The sequence below is a fragment of the Stegastes partitus genome, unplaced genomic scaffold (genome assembly GCF_000690725.1).
Source record: "Stegastes partitus isolate 25-593 unplaced genomic scaffold, Stegastes_partitus-1.0.2 Scaffold1420, whole genome shotgun sequence".
NCBI lineage: Eukaryota > Metazoa > Chordata > Actinopteri > Pomacentridae > Stegastes > Stegastes partitus.
This window is the reverse complement of record NW_007579151.1, coordinates 125546-140480: the sequence shown is the minus strand read 5'-3', so window position 1 is coordinate 140480 and position 14935 is coordinate 125546. Positions and strand designations below refer to the sequence as shown.

The 14935-nt window shown below is 42.3% G+C and overlaps 1 protein-coding gene across 1 annotated transcript; it reads left to right on the top strand.

Annotated features, from left to right (window-relative positions):
- Window positions 1–9694: 9694 nt before the first annotated feature.
- Window positions 9695–11918, top strand: LOC103370415 (homeobox protein SIX3). Its single transcript, XM_008299465.1, has 2 exons — window positions 9695–10389; window positions 11032–11918. The coding sequence occupies exons 1-2, from the start codon at window positions 9695–9697 to the stop codon at window positions 11168–11170; spliced, it is 834 nt and encodes a 277-aa protein (XP_008297687.1). The 3' UTR covers window positions 11171–11918.
- Window positions 11919–14935: the final 3017 nt, after the last annotated feature.

Here is a 14935-nt window from a genome sequence, read left to right as displayed (position 1 = left end):
ATTCTGCTTCTTCCTTATTTCTCCTCTGTGCTTTTTTAAATCACTTTTCCCACCATTTATGATCTGATTCAGAACTTTATAGTTACTGGAGATAAACTCATAAAATTGCCGTGGCTGATAAATACATTCGAGCACTGTTAAACTGCAAACAGATCAAGTTTACATCCACTCAGGGTCTCACAATCTGATGACTTTTCCTGTAACCAACTTTCAACATCATGGGGTGCATCATAATTTCGATTGCAAAATTGCAGCAGTTTTTTGTATCTTGGATATTGAGTAGTAGATGGAAGCATTGATACCTTATTTGTTTTCTTATTTTTCAACTAAGAAAGCTATAAAAGCTGAATTTTGGGTGACTTTTCACAGGTCTGATCACCATGTGGTTGGTCAAAACAGATGAAAGGTTTGAATTTTTACCCACATTTTGGTACAAGGCTCATCTTTTAGCCGTGATTCCTTCTGTGTCAGAATCATTTCCAGGCATATTGGGACACACGAATGCAGAATTACTCTGGGAATTAAAACCGTGATAACTGTTTGAGTTTATGACACCTGGAGTGGAGGCAAAATTGATTTGATTGCAGATTTCTGACAGAACTCCGTTTGTTTATGTCCTGTGTTTGTGAAGTTTATTAGGGCTCAAATATGCAGGAAAATATGAGAGGAATTAAAAAGCTTAGAACTTTGAAGCCTCCATTTGTACTTTAAAGGCCTGTAACTCTGAAAATATTTGTAGTTTGCAGGTAAACTTCTATTCTACATACTTAAGTTATTGTACAAATGAATTCATCTGGTGCCACTGATTGATTTTTCTTTACAGGATGACTCGGTGGTGTTTCTCTGACTCCTTGCTTTTGGTCTTTTTTCCCTTCCTGCTGCTGCTCTTTCACTTTTGTCCTTCTTCCTCTCATTCTTATGTCTTTTCTGAGTTTTGGCAACAGAAAAAAAGTGATCCAGTGATTCTGCGAAGCCACAAAACCAAAGCAGAGAGTTTTGATATAAATATAACACATCGACAATCTCTAAAAATGTGCGTGGGTGTGTGTCTGAGCTGAAACCATGTGTGTGTGTGTGTGTGTGTGTGTGTCTCCATCTCTGCACATTTGTGTGTCCCAGCATATGATTTTGAGTGGAGTAATTTAGCAGATGAGCGGGTGGCCATTGTTAGAGGGATAATCTGGCTCTTGCTGCTCAGATAGGTTAACATCCAGCAGATTAGACCAGATTACCCCCATCCACACCAGACAGGACAGGGACCAGCCTCCTCCTCCTCCCCTCCTCCTCCTGCCTGCCTCCCTCACATTCCCTCCCTCCATCTGAGCAAAGCCTCCCCTCTTCCTCCTCTTTTCACTCATTCTGACCCCGACTTCATTTCGTTTCCTGGCTTTTTTTTATTTTTTATTCTTGCGTCTTTGTCCTACTTTCCATTTGTTTCTATCAGCTTTCTAACTCCTCCGACATCTTCCAACAAACAATTTCATCACTTGCCAGTTGTGGAAAGATGTGCATCTGTTTGCTTCAGCCACAGTTAAACTCTCAGGCTTCGTAATCTGAGGAAGGAAATTCACTCTTTGATTGAATTGCACACATGTTCACAAGCAGAGCAGTAAGCTGCGGTGAGGGATCATAAGCTGACATGGTTTTGTGTTGAGGATTCACAAGAAAGGAAAAGGATGAACCGCTGTATTACATACTGTAATACTAGATTTTATGATGCCATGTTGTTGCAGTGGCACTTCTAACTGAAAAACATGGGAACTTCTATTGGTCACCTTCATTTTTTATGCATCTTGTAGCCTTGACTCCTTCTGTGGCTAAATAATAATCATCATCATAAAGAGGAATATTTTAACGCTTATGGCTGCAAAATGAAGACACAACTTTGGTTTTTTACATGTTTTAGATAACCACATTGATCAAACAAGTTTGCAGCTTTCACTGCTTGTTTGAGAGTCTTTTAAACGCTACTCTGATGGTGTTACGCTCTTGTTCTGTCAGTTTTAGCTGCTGATCCGTTTCTGTCATCGGATTGATGTGTAATCTATAGAATAGAAATACTTTATTAATCCCCAAGAGGGAATTTGGTTGTTACAGCACAAATAGTAAAGCACCGTTGCCTCGCAGCTAGAAGGTCGCCGGTTCTCGTCCCGGTGAGGACACCCGGGATCTTTCTGCGTGGAGTCTCCATGTTCTCCCCATGCAGCGTGGGTTCTCTCCGGGTTCTCCAGCTTCCTCCCACAGTCCAGAAACATGTTGAGGTTGATTGGTGATTCTAAATTGTCTGTAGGTGTGAATGTGAGTGTGCTTGGTTGTCTGTCTCTAAGTGTAGCCCTGTGATAGACTGGTTACCTGTCCAGGTGAACCTGCCTTCACCCTGAGTCAGCTGGGATAGACTCCAGCCCCCCATGACCCTAGTGAGGATTAAGGTGTAGAGATGATGGATGGATGGATGGATTCTGCGGGGGTCAGGTTTCCTAAGATTTGCCTGAATCATGTTGTGGTATAATAACGGCTAATTTTTGGAAAAACAAGAGCAGCTTTACGTCATTGTTTATTTAACTGACTGATTTAAACATTTGCATATGAACTGAAGGTAACGTCTGAATCCCACGATAAGTCTCCGTAACATGATTAACGGTTTTATTTTCTCTCCTCCTCGTCCAGGTTCATGGCGGACGATGCCCCCGAGGTGAATCAGTAAAAACCCGCTAAGTTAACTCCATTAATATCTCTGACTCATTCTCTTCAACTCCTTTTTTCCTGTTGGACCGCTGAGCGAACACGTGTTAGCGCATGAGCCGTGTGTCGCTGCATCTGTACGAACATCCGCGAGGCAGCTGTTTGTTCAGGCTCCAGCTGTTTGTATTTTTGGCCGCCGGTGTTTGTTTGTCAGGCCGCTGTTTGTTGTGTTTATCTCATTCGGGCTATTAATTAGAAAACGCCCCGAGTGGTGAGATGACACTAACACAACACAGGATAACGATGTAATTACTGCGTTTACATCTGGACCAGCTGTCCTAATCTAGAGTCTTAACGCAGGAATCATTTGTCAAATTATCTGATTATTTTGTTTATTAATTTATCAGAAAGGTGTTTTTGCCTTTAACCGCCATCTGTCTCGCTGCTGGATGTGTATTTGTGTGTCACAAACTTCTCCGGTTGTCTCAGAATCCGCATCCTGAGACTGAACCAGTGAAGACAAGCAGACTAATGACCTGCCGACAAAACCGGAGGATTAACTTGGTATGAGGTTACAAACCGCTCAGGCGGTGGGATTAGACGCTCAGGTACAGTTACTTGAGTACCTGTTCTCCTCATCTTTCTGTGACAAAGGTCAAGAGGCGGCTAGAATAGTGACCACACACACACACACACACACACACACCACGCCGCCTCCATCTGTTTGCATGTGCAGACGGATTTCATTCATTTGCATGATGATGAGGAAGCAAAACAATACGTTAGAGTTAGAAACACTTTTTTGTCTCTGATTTGGTAAATGGGAAACAAAAGTCCTTTTTGGATCAGGGCTTCCTCAGTCCACTGGTAGTGTTTCATTCAGACATTAGGTCACTTTAACTTTATGGCATTCAGTAATAAAGAGTTCATTTGCAAAAACACACGACTCCATTTTTGTAGATGTTCAGAAAACTAGTTTTTTTTTTGTCTGCTTGAGATAAAATCAATCAAACTGAAGTTGAGTGGATTTAACTCAGTAGAAATGACAACAGTAAAGATAACTTCAGTTTGATTGATGTTGTCTCAGGTGGACGTTTGAAAAGTTCTTAAGGTTTGTGAAGGTGGAGTTTTCTGTTTTTTGCAAATGAACTCGTGCGAGGTTCGACGATGCACCAAGTGATGTATAAAACATAATGCAGTGACAGATAAATCTAAAATAAATCTAAAATGCATCTAAACTAATAGCAACTTATTAAATTGCCTAAAAAACTGTAATTTCTTAAATGGTGACAGTNAGCAAAACAATACGTTAGAGTTAGAAACACTTTTTTGTCTCTGATTTGGTAAACGGGAAATAAAAGCCCTTTTTAGACCGGGGCTTCCTCAGTCCACTGGTAGTGTTTTATTCAGACATTAGGTCACTTTAACTTTATGGCATTCACTAATAAAGAGTTCATTTGCAAAAACACATAACTCCATTTTTGTAGATTTTCAGAAAACTTGTTTTTTTTGTTTTTTGCTTGAGATAAAATCAATCAAACTGAAGCAAAGTGGATTTAACTCAGTAGAAATGACATGACAACAGTAAAGATAACTTCAGTTAGATTGATATTGTCTCAGGTGGACGATGGAAAAGTTCTGGACGGTTTGTGAAGGTGGAGTTATCTGTTTTTTGCAAATGAACTCGTGCGAGGTTCGATGATACACCAAGTGATGTATAAAACATAACAATGCAATGACAGATAAATCTAAAATAAATCTAAAATGCATCTAAACTAATTAAATAGCAACTTTTTAAATTGTCTAAAAAACTGTAATTTTTAAAATGGTGACAGTTCAACCTGAGGATGGCCGTGACGTAACGAATGATTTATGTGATGAACTGTGGCTCTGTGCCTGATCCACTCTTTGAAATCTATTATTATACCTAATTAATGACGTTACTGCTGTTGCTTGATGCATAAATGCATGCAGCTCTCTCTCCTTGTGGATCCTTCTGCTGTCTGATGCTGCAGGTATTTGATAAACTCAGAGGAAACAGTCTTAACCAGCTGGAAGCAACTTCAGCTGCTGTTAACATCTTGTAGGACACGGATCTCCAGCTCCGGTCCGGATCACTAACAGACTTGTGTAGAACTTGACAACAAGCTGCTGGAGATCCATTAATGTGAGTCAGGTGTGTTCAGTAACATCTAAAACCTGCAGGACAGTAGCTCACGAGGACCGGAGCTGGAGATCCCTGCTGTAGGAGAAGATCATATTCCTTATTAATGTGGACGTTTTGTTTTGTAATCTAATAGAGTTGAAATTGTAGTAAAGTGAGTGAGAAATTGGATGAATATTGGTGCTGAAATGTGGTTAAGAAGTCTTTCCTAAACCACTTCACACGACTCAAAGCACCATTTCTTGTGCGTGTCTGTCCATTAATGTGACGGCTCAGTTCAAACTTGGGCTGCGTTGAAACTGAAACTGAAACGTTACTTGGTTTGACCTCATAAAGATTCTTTTACGGACCAGTGACCGGGGCGCTCGTTCAGACGTGACGCCAACATGTTCAGCTGCCGTCAGATTAACGGAACTGGGTCCATGTCTGAAAAGGGCAAAAGTGGCTCGAACCGATCCACTCGACGCTGGTCCTACGAGGACCTGTGCTCGTACGCTTTCGTGTTTTTTGCACGAGGCAGAAAACGGAACAGTGGAAGCAAGAGGGATGGTCAATCTGGTGTATGGCAGCTTTGCAACTTTGCTAAGTGGCTAAATATCAGCAATCTGCCTTCAGATTTAACTGCTGAACCCTGTAGTCTGTAAAATGTCTGCAACGCCCAAGATGACTTTATCCGAAAGATGCTGAATTTACAGTTTACATTTTTAACTGGTTACCTGTCCAGGTGAACCTGCCTTCACCCTGCGTCAGCTGGGATGGACTCCAGCCCCCCATGACCCTAGTGAGGATTAAGTGGTGTATAGATGATGGATGGATTTTTAACGGGCTCAAACCGTCATTTTGCTTTGCTAATGTCTGTAAGGAATAATTAACCATTTTTAGGAACCCTTATTTGCTTTCTTGCAGAGCGTTAGATGAGCAGATCGATGCCACTCTTACATCAAATATCAAGCTACAGCCACGCAGCAGCTAGGTTAGCTTAGCTTAGCACAAAGGCCAGAAGCAGAGGTACTGTAAAACCACAACTTTACAGGGTTTTTTGGTCAAATTTATGCAACATGTTAGTTTGTGGCTTTTGTTAACCCACCAACAAGCTCCCCTTGTTTGATGGTTTTGTGCTAAGCTAAGCTAGCTGTAGCCACATATTTCTTAAATCGATGTAAGAATCTCATCTAATTCTTAGCATGAGCAGCATATTTGGCAAAATGTAGAAATATTCCTTGAAATGATAGATTCATTATCGTAATTGTTCCTTCTCTGGCTAACAGCTGATAAACTAATTATTCCTCAGTTGATTAAGAGACACTCGGAGAGTTTAGCAGCAGCTTAGCACGTACATCCTCCCACTCTCTCCACATCCTATTTTCATCCTCCTCAATCTGCTACAATCGACCCCACCGCCCACCGCCCCGCCTTCCTCTTTTGGGTTGCCATTGTGCGCCGGACTCTCCTGCAGCCCTGTAAGAGCACAAAAGCACAACAAAGACTCAGGAAGTGATTAGTGGCTTAACGAGGAGGAGGCTTTGTGGGGGGGGTGTTAGGGGGCTCTTCCAAGAGACGGCTGAGGGGGTTAAATTTTCAGGGCTTAAGAGGTCAGTGTTAAGTTGTGGAGGTCAGTGGAGAGGTTAATTAGGAGCAGGGCTTTTGTTTACGACGGATAAGGAGACGCAGAGGCCATTCACTTTGTCTGCTCGCTGTGTTTCTCCAGCCACCCCGCAAGTGTCATCCAACCTCTTTTTTTAGCCATCTCTGCTTTTCCTTCTCTTGCCCCCCCTCCTCTGATAATTGTCCTGGGGCTGAATGGAGATGTAGCTGAATTAACTTAATTGTCACCACAACACACACACACACACACTTTGAGTATCCTTCCTCGAGTATGTTTGGCATGTCCGTCCTGCTTCCATTTTGAAGAACGTCTTTTCAAACTTGGAGGAGCTCTGGCCGTGACTGTCGCTCAGAGACCGCTGTGTGCGTTCGTGCATTGTTGCGCTGTTGCAACACGCCGCGAACGTCTACACACTCAAGCATCTCGAGTAGAGCGGGACGAGTGTCTCGAGATGAATGTTTGCGAAGAGAGCCGACACTGAAGCGGCTCTCTTGGCGGCAAAAACCTTTTACATTCAGCTTTTTAAATTAGGCCTGTGCTGTAAGAGTCACCACAGGAGTTTATTCCTTTTCTGTACACATTTCTCCGCCGTCCGCACAATATTTTACTCAAATTGATGTAGCAGTGGGCCAAGCAGTCTTAGCCTGGAGTGGAGACACGTCTGTGGAGGAGAGGATTCCTCCTTTCTGCTTTCAGGGTTATAGATTTCAGTCAATGTGTTGGAAAAAGTTCAGGTTGCAGCACGAGATGCTCACTACCGTGTGACTGGCACAGCTGTAGGAGGGGAAGTTGTGTGATCTGTTCATCTTCACCCTAAACATGCAATCCAGCACAAAGCAAAGTGAATTTCCACCTTGCGAATTAGACCACTTCTATGTTTATTAACCCTCAACAGCTGTGAGGAGAACATGAACCTTTTCTCTCAATGAGCACTGCTGCTGTGGGTTAGTATAGATTCTGAGACAAAACCAACCTACGCACAGCCTGAAGACCTCAGCTGGCTCCCGTGTCTTGGTTTTGGTCTAAAAAAGAAAAAGCAGAGAGCTTCTGCTGTTTGATAAACAATGTCCTGACGAGCTCCACAGAATCAGCATTTATTAAATTGTCTTTCATACAGTTTAATTCTAAGAAGGTCAATTCGAATGCGCGCGTGTGTATATTCATGTTTTTGATTTGATTTGGGGATTACCTTGACAAGCGTGAACCATATGCATCAGCCAGCGTGAAAAACTGGCACACGGCTCCTCACACCATCACGCGGGGACATCTGTCTGTCGGGGTAATTGGCATTAACCCTTTTAAGCTGGGTGACCCCCTTTTTCACGCCCAACACATCTGCACGACGGGCATTTGGAAGCGTGTGTGTGTTTCAGCAGAAAAGATGCGATAAAGGTATAAAATAGTGTCTCTGGTTGTTTTGGATTGTTTGATTTCAGTGTAAACACGGAGGAGCTTTAGAGAGTCACACTGGCTCACCTTCGCTTCCTGAATTCTCACATTAAACATAAACTAAACATGATCAATCCTTATCTTCAACCAAGACTGAAGGCTAGCATTTCATGATTTACATAACTTGCTTTTTATCTCCCCATATTGACCGTTTAAACAGATTTATGTCCCCACACAACATGAGGAACACTCGCCCACGGTGGTGCAAAGCGCGGCACACGCCGAAGCATATGGTCCAGAGCAGCCAAAATGTGTTAATGTTGATTGAATATGCTGCTCCATTACACTAATGTCAGCAGGCTGTATAGGCCCGATGCTAATCCAGCATAACAGAATGGAGATGGAGCGCGGCTTACCTCTGAACTTATGGATATTAGAAAATAGAAAAGTGATTAGAAAGTGATTAGAGTGGCTGGAGACCACTTAGAGAAACATACGCTTTCAGGTCTGGATGAGATTTCCAATCACACCGGCGTGCGCTCAGCATCACCGCTATTCATGATGCAAGCGGCTTACTGGCCGGACCAGAGAGGTTACGAGGTTTTTAGCAGACTTCACTTCCGTTTTTAAACACTTTCCCCCCCTTGTTTCCTCATCAGAATTACAACTTGCGTAACTCGGTGTAAGAGGTGTTCTCGTTATTAGTTTTGATTTTTAGACCATCAGAGCTGAGCTTCACACACGGCCACTTTCCTCCTCTGAAGACGAACATTTAAATCTGTCAAGCCTCTATTTGACCAAGACACTGTTTGTGTGTTCTGTTGAACATCTCTTAAACTCGTTCAAATTTAAATCGAAATACCAAAAACAAAAAATAAGAATCCATTTTCATAGCGTATATCTATCTGAAGGCTTCTGGATCACACACTAGTTAGTAGATATTAGTTATTTGACAAAGACACTGTAAAAAATAAAAAATAAAACAAAAAAAACGTTTTAAAACTGGTGAAATACTGTAATGGTCACTTTTAAAACTGTAAAACCAACAGCAGGTGTCTGTTCAGGATATTTTAAGCTAATTTAAGTACAATCAGAGAACAAGTTGCCTTTTGTAGAAGTGCCAGTTTTTGATGTGAGTTTTGGTCATTCATTCATTCATTCATTCATTCATTCATTCATTCATTCATTCATTCATTCATTTACACCATTAACATGTGTGTTGATGCATTTTGGCTGTGATTTCACCAAATACTATTTGTAATGTAGCAATACAAGGATAAATCTGTAAAACCCTTCATATAACTGATTTTTCTGTCATATAACGGCAGATATCTGTGAACTAATAATGTTCTGGCTGATTTAAATAGTACAAAAATGGTGTAATTTTATGGGTAATTTAACAAAGTAGGGGGGAAATACAGTTACAAACTATTTAAAACGTTCATTTTTGACAGTGCACCTGACCAAACACAAAGTGCTGCCAGATTTATTTATTTTTTGTCATTTTGCACTCATGTGAGTTTGTTACCTGATATGTCTTCATCCATCCCATTCACTGTAATGTAGCCTCAGTCTTTAGGGGGAGAAAAGGTACAAATAGTTCACATTTCAAAGGCAGATCAGAGGAGACTTCATGCGTCCAGCTCGGCCATAAAAGAGGATAAATCCTCTGTGTTTGATTGACAGCGCTGTCATGACAACCCCGCATCAGCTGCAGGGTGTCCAATGAGGAGTCAGATTGAGGGTCCCTCCCTGACTCCCAGGTGAGCTAAAGAGTCAGACTGGAGCAGATTTCGGTCAGACTGTCCTCGCAACACACTTGGTCTCTTGTTTGGGTTCACTCCGTGATCCAGATGGTGTTCAGATCGCCGCTCGATTTCTTCACAGCTTCCCGCCTCCTCCTGCCGCACTTTGCGGATGGGGCCCCTGTCCTGCCTCGTTCCCGGTCCCCGGACGACCCTCCCGCCGCTTGCCCTCCTCTCGCTCTCCCGGGACTGTGTTTCTCTGCGGCGCAGATCGCCAGCGTGTGCGAGACTCTGGAGGAGACCGGAGACATCGAGCGGCTGGCCCGTTTCCTCTGGTCGCTCCCGGTGACCGCAGACGGCCGCGACTCCATCTCCGAGCACGAGTCCGTTCAGCGGGCTCGCGCCGTGGTGGCGTACCACACGGGAAGTTTCCGCGAGCTTTACCACATCCTGGAGACGCACCGCTTTACGCGCGCGTCGCACGGTAAACTGCAGGCGATGTGGCTCGAAGCTCATTACCGGGAAGCAGAGAAGCTGCGGGGGCGGCCGCTCGGACCCGTGGACAAGTACCGCGTGAGGAAGAAGTTTCCGTTACCGAGAACCATCTGGGACGGAGAGCAGAAGACGCACTGCTTTAAGGAGCGCACTCGGGGGCTGCTGAGAGAATGGTACCTGCAGGACCCGTACCCAAACCCGGGAAAGAAGCGGGAGCTGGCACACGCCACCGGACTGACACCGACTCAGGTCGGGAACTGGTTCAAAAACCGGAGACAGAGAGACCGAGCTGCAGCAGCCAAGAACAGGTCAGTGAGTCTGGACAGAACGAAGCTGCATATTGAGTGGAACAGTCGGAACCAGGGAGTTGCACGAATTGCACTCGAGAGAGGCATTTAGTGTCTACAGCACATCAGAACTTTAAAATTACTCAACATGTTCAAAACTTGTTTGTCTTTATTGGTCACTCACATGTGTCAGTTTGTTAGGCACTTCTCCACAGGCAGCTAAGGTTGTGCGTAAAAGGCCCATTCATGCGTAAAAGCGCACAACCATTCAGCTTGTAGATTTTTGTTTTCCTTCTGTGTGTGGTGACCTGGTCGATTTGTCTTCATCTTTCTCGGCCTATAATTTCCTTCAGGGTCAGTGTGCGGGTCAGTCATCCTGCTGGTGAAGGCAAAACGGACATGAATGGGTGCAAATTGCTCACCATGCAGTGGCGAGGCTTCCTTTTGAATTTAGAGCTTATTTGTTGTTAAGCTTTGACAGTATCATCGGTTTGTTTAGGTTAAACTTTAATTTAATTTTAATTATGAATTATACTCTGTCTTCCATTTGAACGTTTATGTTTATTTCATTTCATTTTAATGTTTTTATTTTTGGGTGCTGAACGTCATCCACTAACTTTGGCTAATTTTCTCACTCTTAACGTCTTTTTTCTTTGTTTTCAGGTTGCAGCACCACCGGATGTGTCCCGACGGTGCGCGTGCACTAAGTGGGGGAGACTGCAGTCCGGATGGGAGCGCAGAGCGCGCAGATGGAGAAACTCTTCTCTCAATAACAGACAGTGACTCTGACCTGGATGTCTGAGACTTTAAATGTGAAATGGACGTTTAGGGCCTGAGTTGGTCCGTCGTGGTTTAAACAGAGTGAGGACGAGGATGTTTGTGGACAAAGTCAGGGTTTGGGTTGCAAACAATGTTCAGGGAATAAAACACATTCATCCTCAATATAAAGCCAGCCTAACAAATAGAATATATAAACGCAGGTTACGTGAAGATTTGATCTTTTCTTCCTTTTGTTTCCTGAAAATATCCTTGAGTTTTTATCTTTACTTTTTCTGGTGGTCTCCGGGAATGAATTTTGGATGAATGGTAGGATGAATTTTAACCACCTTTTTGATTTTTAACGGCATCACTGGATGGTGATGTGCACATCTGTTGACCCAGCTTACACCAGCAACCTCATTAAACAGACATCAAGCCGTGGACCCCCGTTGGACTTTAACCCAGGGACCCCCACAGAGGAGGACCTTTACTGACTGAAACCTGCCAGTGAGCAAATCCCTCTTATTTTCTCTAATTACGTGTCATTATTTTACTTTTGATGAGACTAGTTGTTCCTTTAGAGGCTCCTGGAGGACCCCTGGACATCGACTGCTGTAGACAATCAGTCACTACCACTGAGGCTCACCTGCCTGTCGCCTGTTTCTGTGTTCATTACCTTCCTTTTTTTTTTTTTCTTTTAACCTTCACCTCTACTTTATTTAAAATTCTCAGAGTTCAATGTGCAGTCTGTGTCCTGCTGTGTCATACTTTACGTTCAATTTGATGCTGAATAAATGTTTTGGTATTTTATATAAATAAAATTATTTAATATATGACTGTTGTTTTAACAAGTCTTCTTTACGGCGCTGTGATGATCCTGTAGAGACAATATGTGAGTTTGTCGTACTTCATCTGCCCGCTCAGGATTCAGTCTGTTATCTTTAAGAATCTATTACTGGAAAGCACTTTGGCGTAACAGCTGTTGTTTTAAATGTGCAGCATAAATACCGATGACTTGATTAGACCTAAAAGTTCAATCATTCCCACAGAGACTAAATAGATTTGAGTTATTTTCTTAAGAATTAAAACAGTTTTCTGATGATCCAGTCAACATCATCAAACACTTCTTTTCCTATAGTTTCCTTAATGGTTACAAATGACTTTTATATAAACAGTAAAAAGAAAAACACAACCACAGTCATATCTGATGGTGTGCTGTATGACTCCAGTCCTTACATTGTGTTATACAGCATTTTTAGCCATTAATGCACACGTGAAAGTGATTTTCAAGTTGGTTTGGAAGTGTTTAAAGTTTGCTAGAAGGATTTACCAAAGCAGTAAGCACTGATGTTTGCTGATTAATCTATATGGAGCCAAAAAAAATAAAGAAACTCCACACAACGTAGGCTTTTTGTCAATAAAAAGCAACGAAACCCCAGTGAGTTAAAGCAGTAAAAGGCCGTGACACTATATGTTTCATGGACTTCAGCTCGTCTTCAGGGTTTCTCTTCTTGTCATTGTGTTAAAACTGATTCTCCCCCCAAAATTGTTCAGGACATCTGCACGGTAGCTTCATACAGTTTTATTTTACGATGCAAAAACTCCAGTTATTAACCCCACATCTGTCAGTATTCAATATCCTGATAACAAAAACCCACCATTTTTTCCACATCAGTGGCATTTAGCTAATGAGACATATTCATTCAGTTCTCTCACTGTGTCACTTGCTGACCTTGCACAGATCACCTCTCAGCTCAGTATGAACGCACAGCAGCGCCACCCAGTGGTCAGAGTGCAGTCATTGGATATTGGAATAACTAAGACATTCTATTTTATTTATTCAGTTTCTTCATTTCATTCTAATGCGCAAATTAAACAGGTTCAGAAATAACGCAACACAGATGGAGCCATTTGATAGCTTAATTTTCTCGTTTTATTTATTCACTATTTATCCATAAACAACTGTGTGTTTTGATTTATTTTGATTATTTTTTTAATGTGAGTCATGAATACGTATCACTGTCCTAACGGAGGAGGGATAAAAGAGTTGGGGTTTTTTTGGACTGTATTTTGCTCCAGCACAGATGAGTTCTTCTGTCTTGTGACTCCTTGTGTTGTGAATCTCCGAGGAGCACTTGAACGCAGCGTCCAGTGACATCACGACGTGATGGCGTCATCGTCGCCAGCAATACGTCCTGCGGACCAGCAGGTGGCGCAACTGACCAGGCATCGTGATGACGAGCATGTTCTGCAGTTCACAGGCAAATACACTTTCTACTCCACTACATTTATCTGACTATCTTAGTTACTCGTTACTTTGCAGATGTCATATTTCAAAATGTAATCAAGAAACAGATCATGATGTATCATTAAACATTAGAATTAATTATTGATTGCTGTTGGAACATTCACAATATTTAAAATGTGCAGGTTGAGGAAATGGATTGAACTTTGTCTACATTTATTTGATCATCTTAGTTACTCTGCAGATTTTAATGAATATATATTTAATGCTTCAAAGTATAACCAATCTCTACATAATGATATATTATTATTGGTTAGAAATAAGGCTTTGTTGGTCCCTCGGGTACATTTCACTCTATTATTTCCGATAAATGAAATTAGCTCCATCTTTTCTAGCTGTAGAGTAATACACACATCACTACTGCTCATCCTGTATTATATTATAGCCTACAACTGGTCATTTGTTGTTAAAAGAAAAGAAGAAAGAAGCCAGTTTAAGTATATTTCACTACTTTGTTTAAGTAAGCTTCTGTTTTCAGATGATTTTTTACTTGCAGCAGAGTGTTCCTACACTGTGATGTTGATGCTTTTACTTGAGTGAAATATCTGATTGGCTAATTTGCCCTCTCTGCCTGCTTATTAAAACCTTTTGCAGCCTCAATATAACTGACAATAGCACAGCTCTAGCTGCCAGGTTTGAAGACAAAAAGGTTTCATTAAGTATCCTCGTGCATTCAGTTGCGAAGAATGTGACAAAGCCTGGCAAAAATCATACAAGCAGATAGCAGGAGTGTGTGGAAAAAAAATAAGACTAGATCCACTTTAAAGGTCCCATATGGTGAAAACCCACTCCTGTGTGTTTTGTGGTTGTTCTGTTTGTTCTCATGTTATGAACCATCTTTGCAGTATTTAACCTGAGGGGACATGCAAGACCTACAAGATTAATTTGCTGAAGAGCTTAACAATAGGGGACCTTTAAAGACTCCAGTGGAGCTTGATAGCAGAGCAGCGACGGTGGCCGGACCGAGAGAGTCGTGGCATCCAGACAACATGTAAATATGTTTAGGGTCTGGTTAGCAGCCAACCATGTGCTGCTCAGCACTCAGCAACAGCTACCCAGTCATGGAGTCCAACAGATTTACGGCAGCTCCGCCCAGTGCTCGGTGCAAACCCTGATCAGAGGTCTAACATCATCTTTACTGTCCGTATCCCCGAAACAACCACGTTTCACTATTGTTAGCCGGCAGCCTGGAGGCGATTCGCCCCAAATTCCTGCTCATTGATAAACTTCTTTATTCATGTGTGTTCATGTGTGTGACGGAGACATCTGTGGACGCTCACATCGCAGTCCAGGATGGAGATGGTTGCTATGGCGACCAGCTTGTCGTTTAACGCGTCTACGACCAATCACACAACGAAGTGACGAAACAAGCTGGAACCAGGACCACGGATGGATGGATACTAGATAAAAATCTGTGATTCTTAAATGTGAATGTTTTCTGATTTTTTAAAATTCCTCTTTGACAGCAAACTAAATATGTTTGGGTCGTGGAGTAAAAAAGAA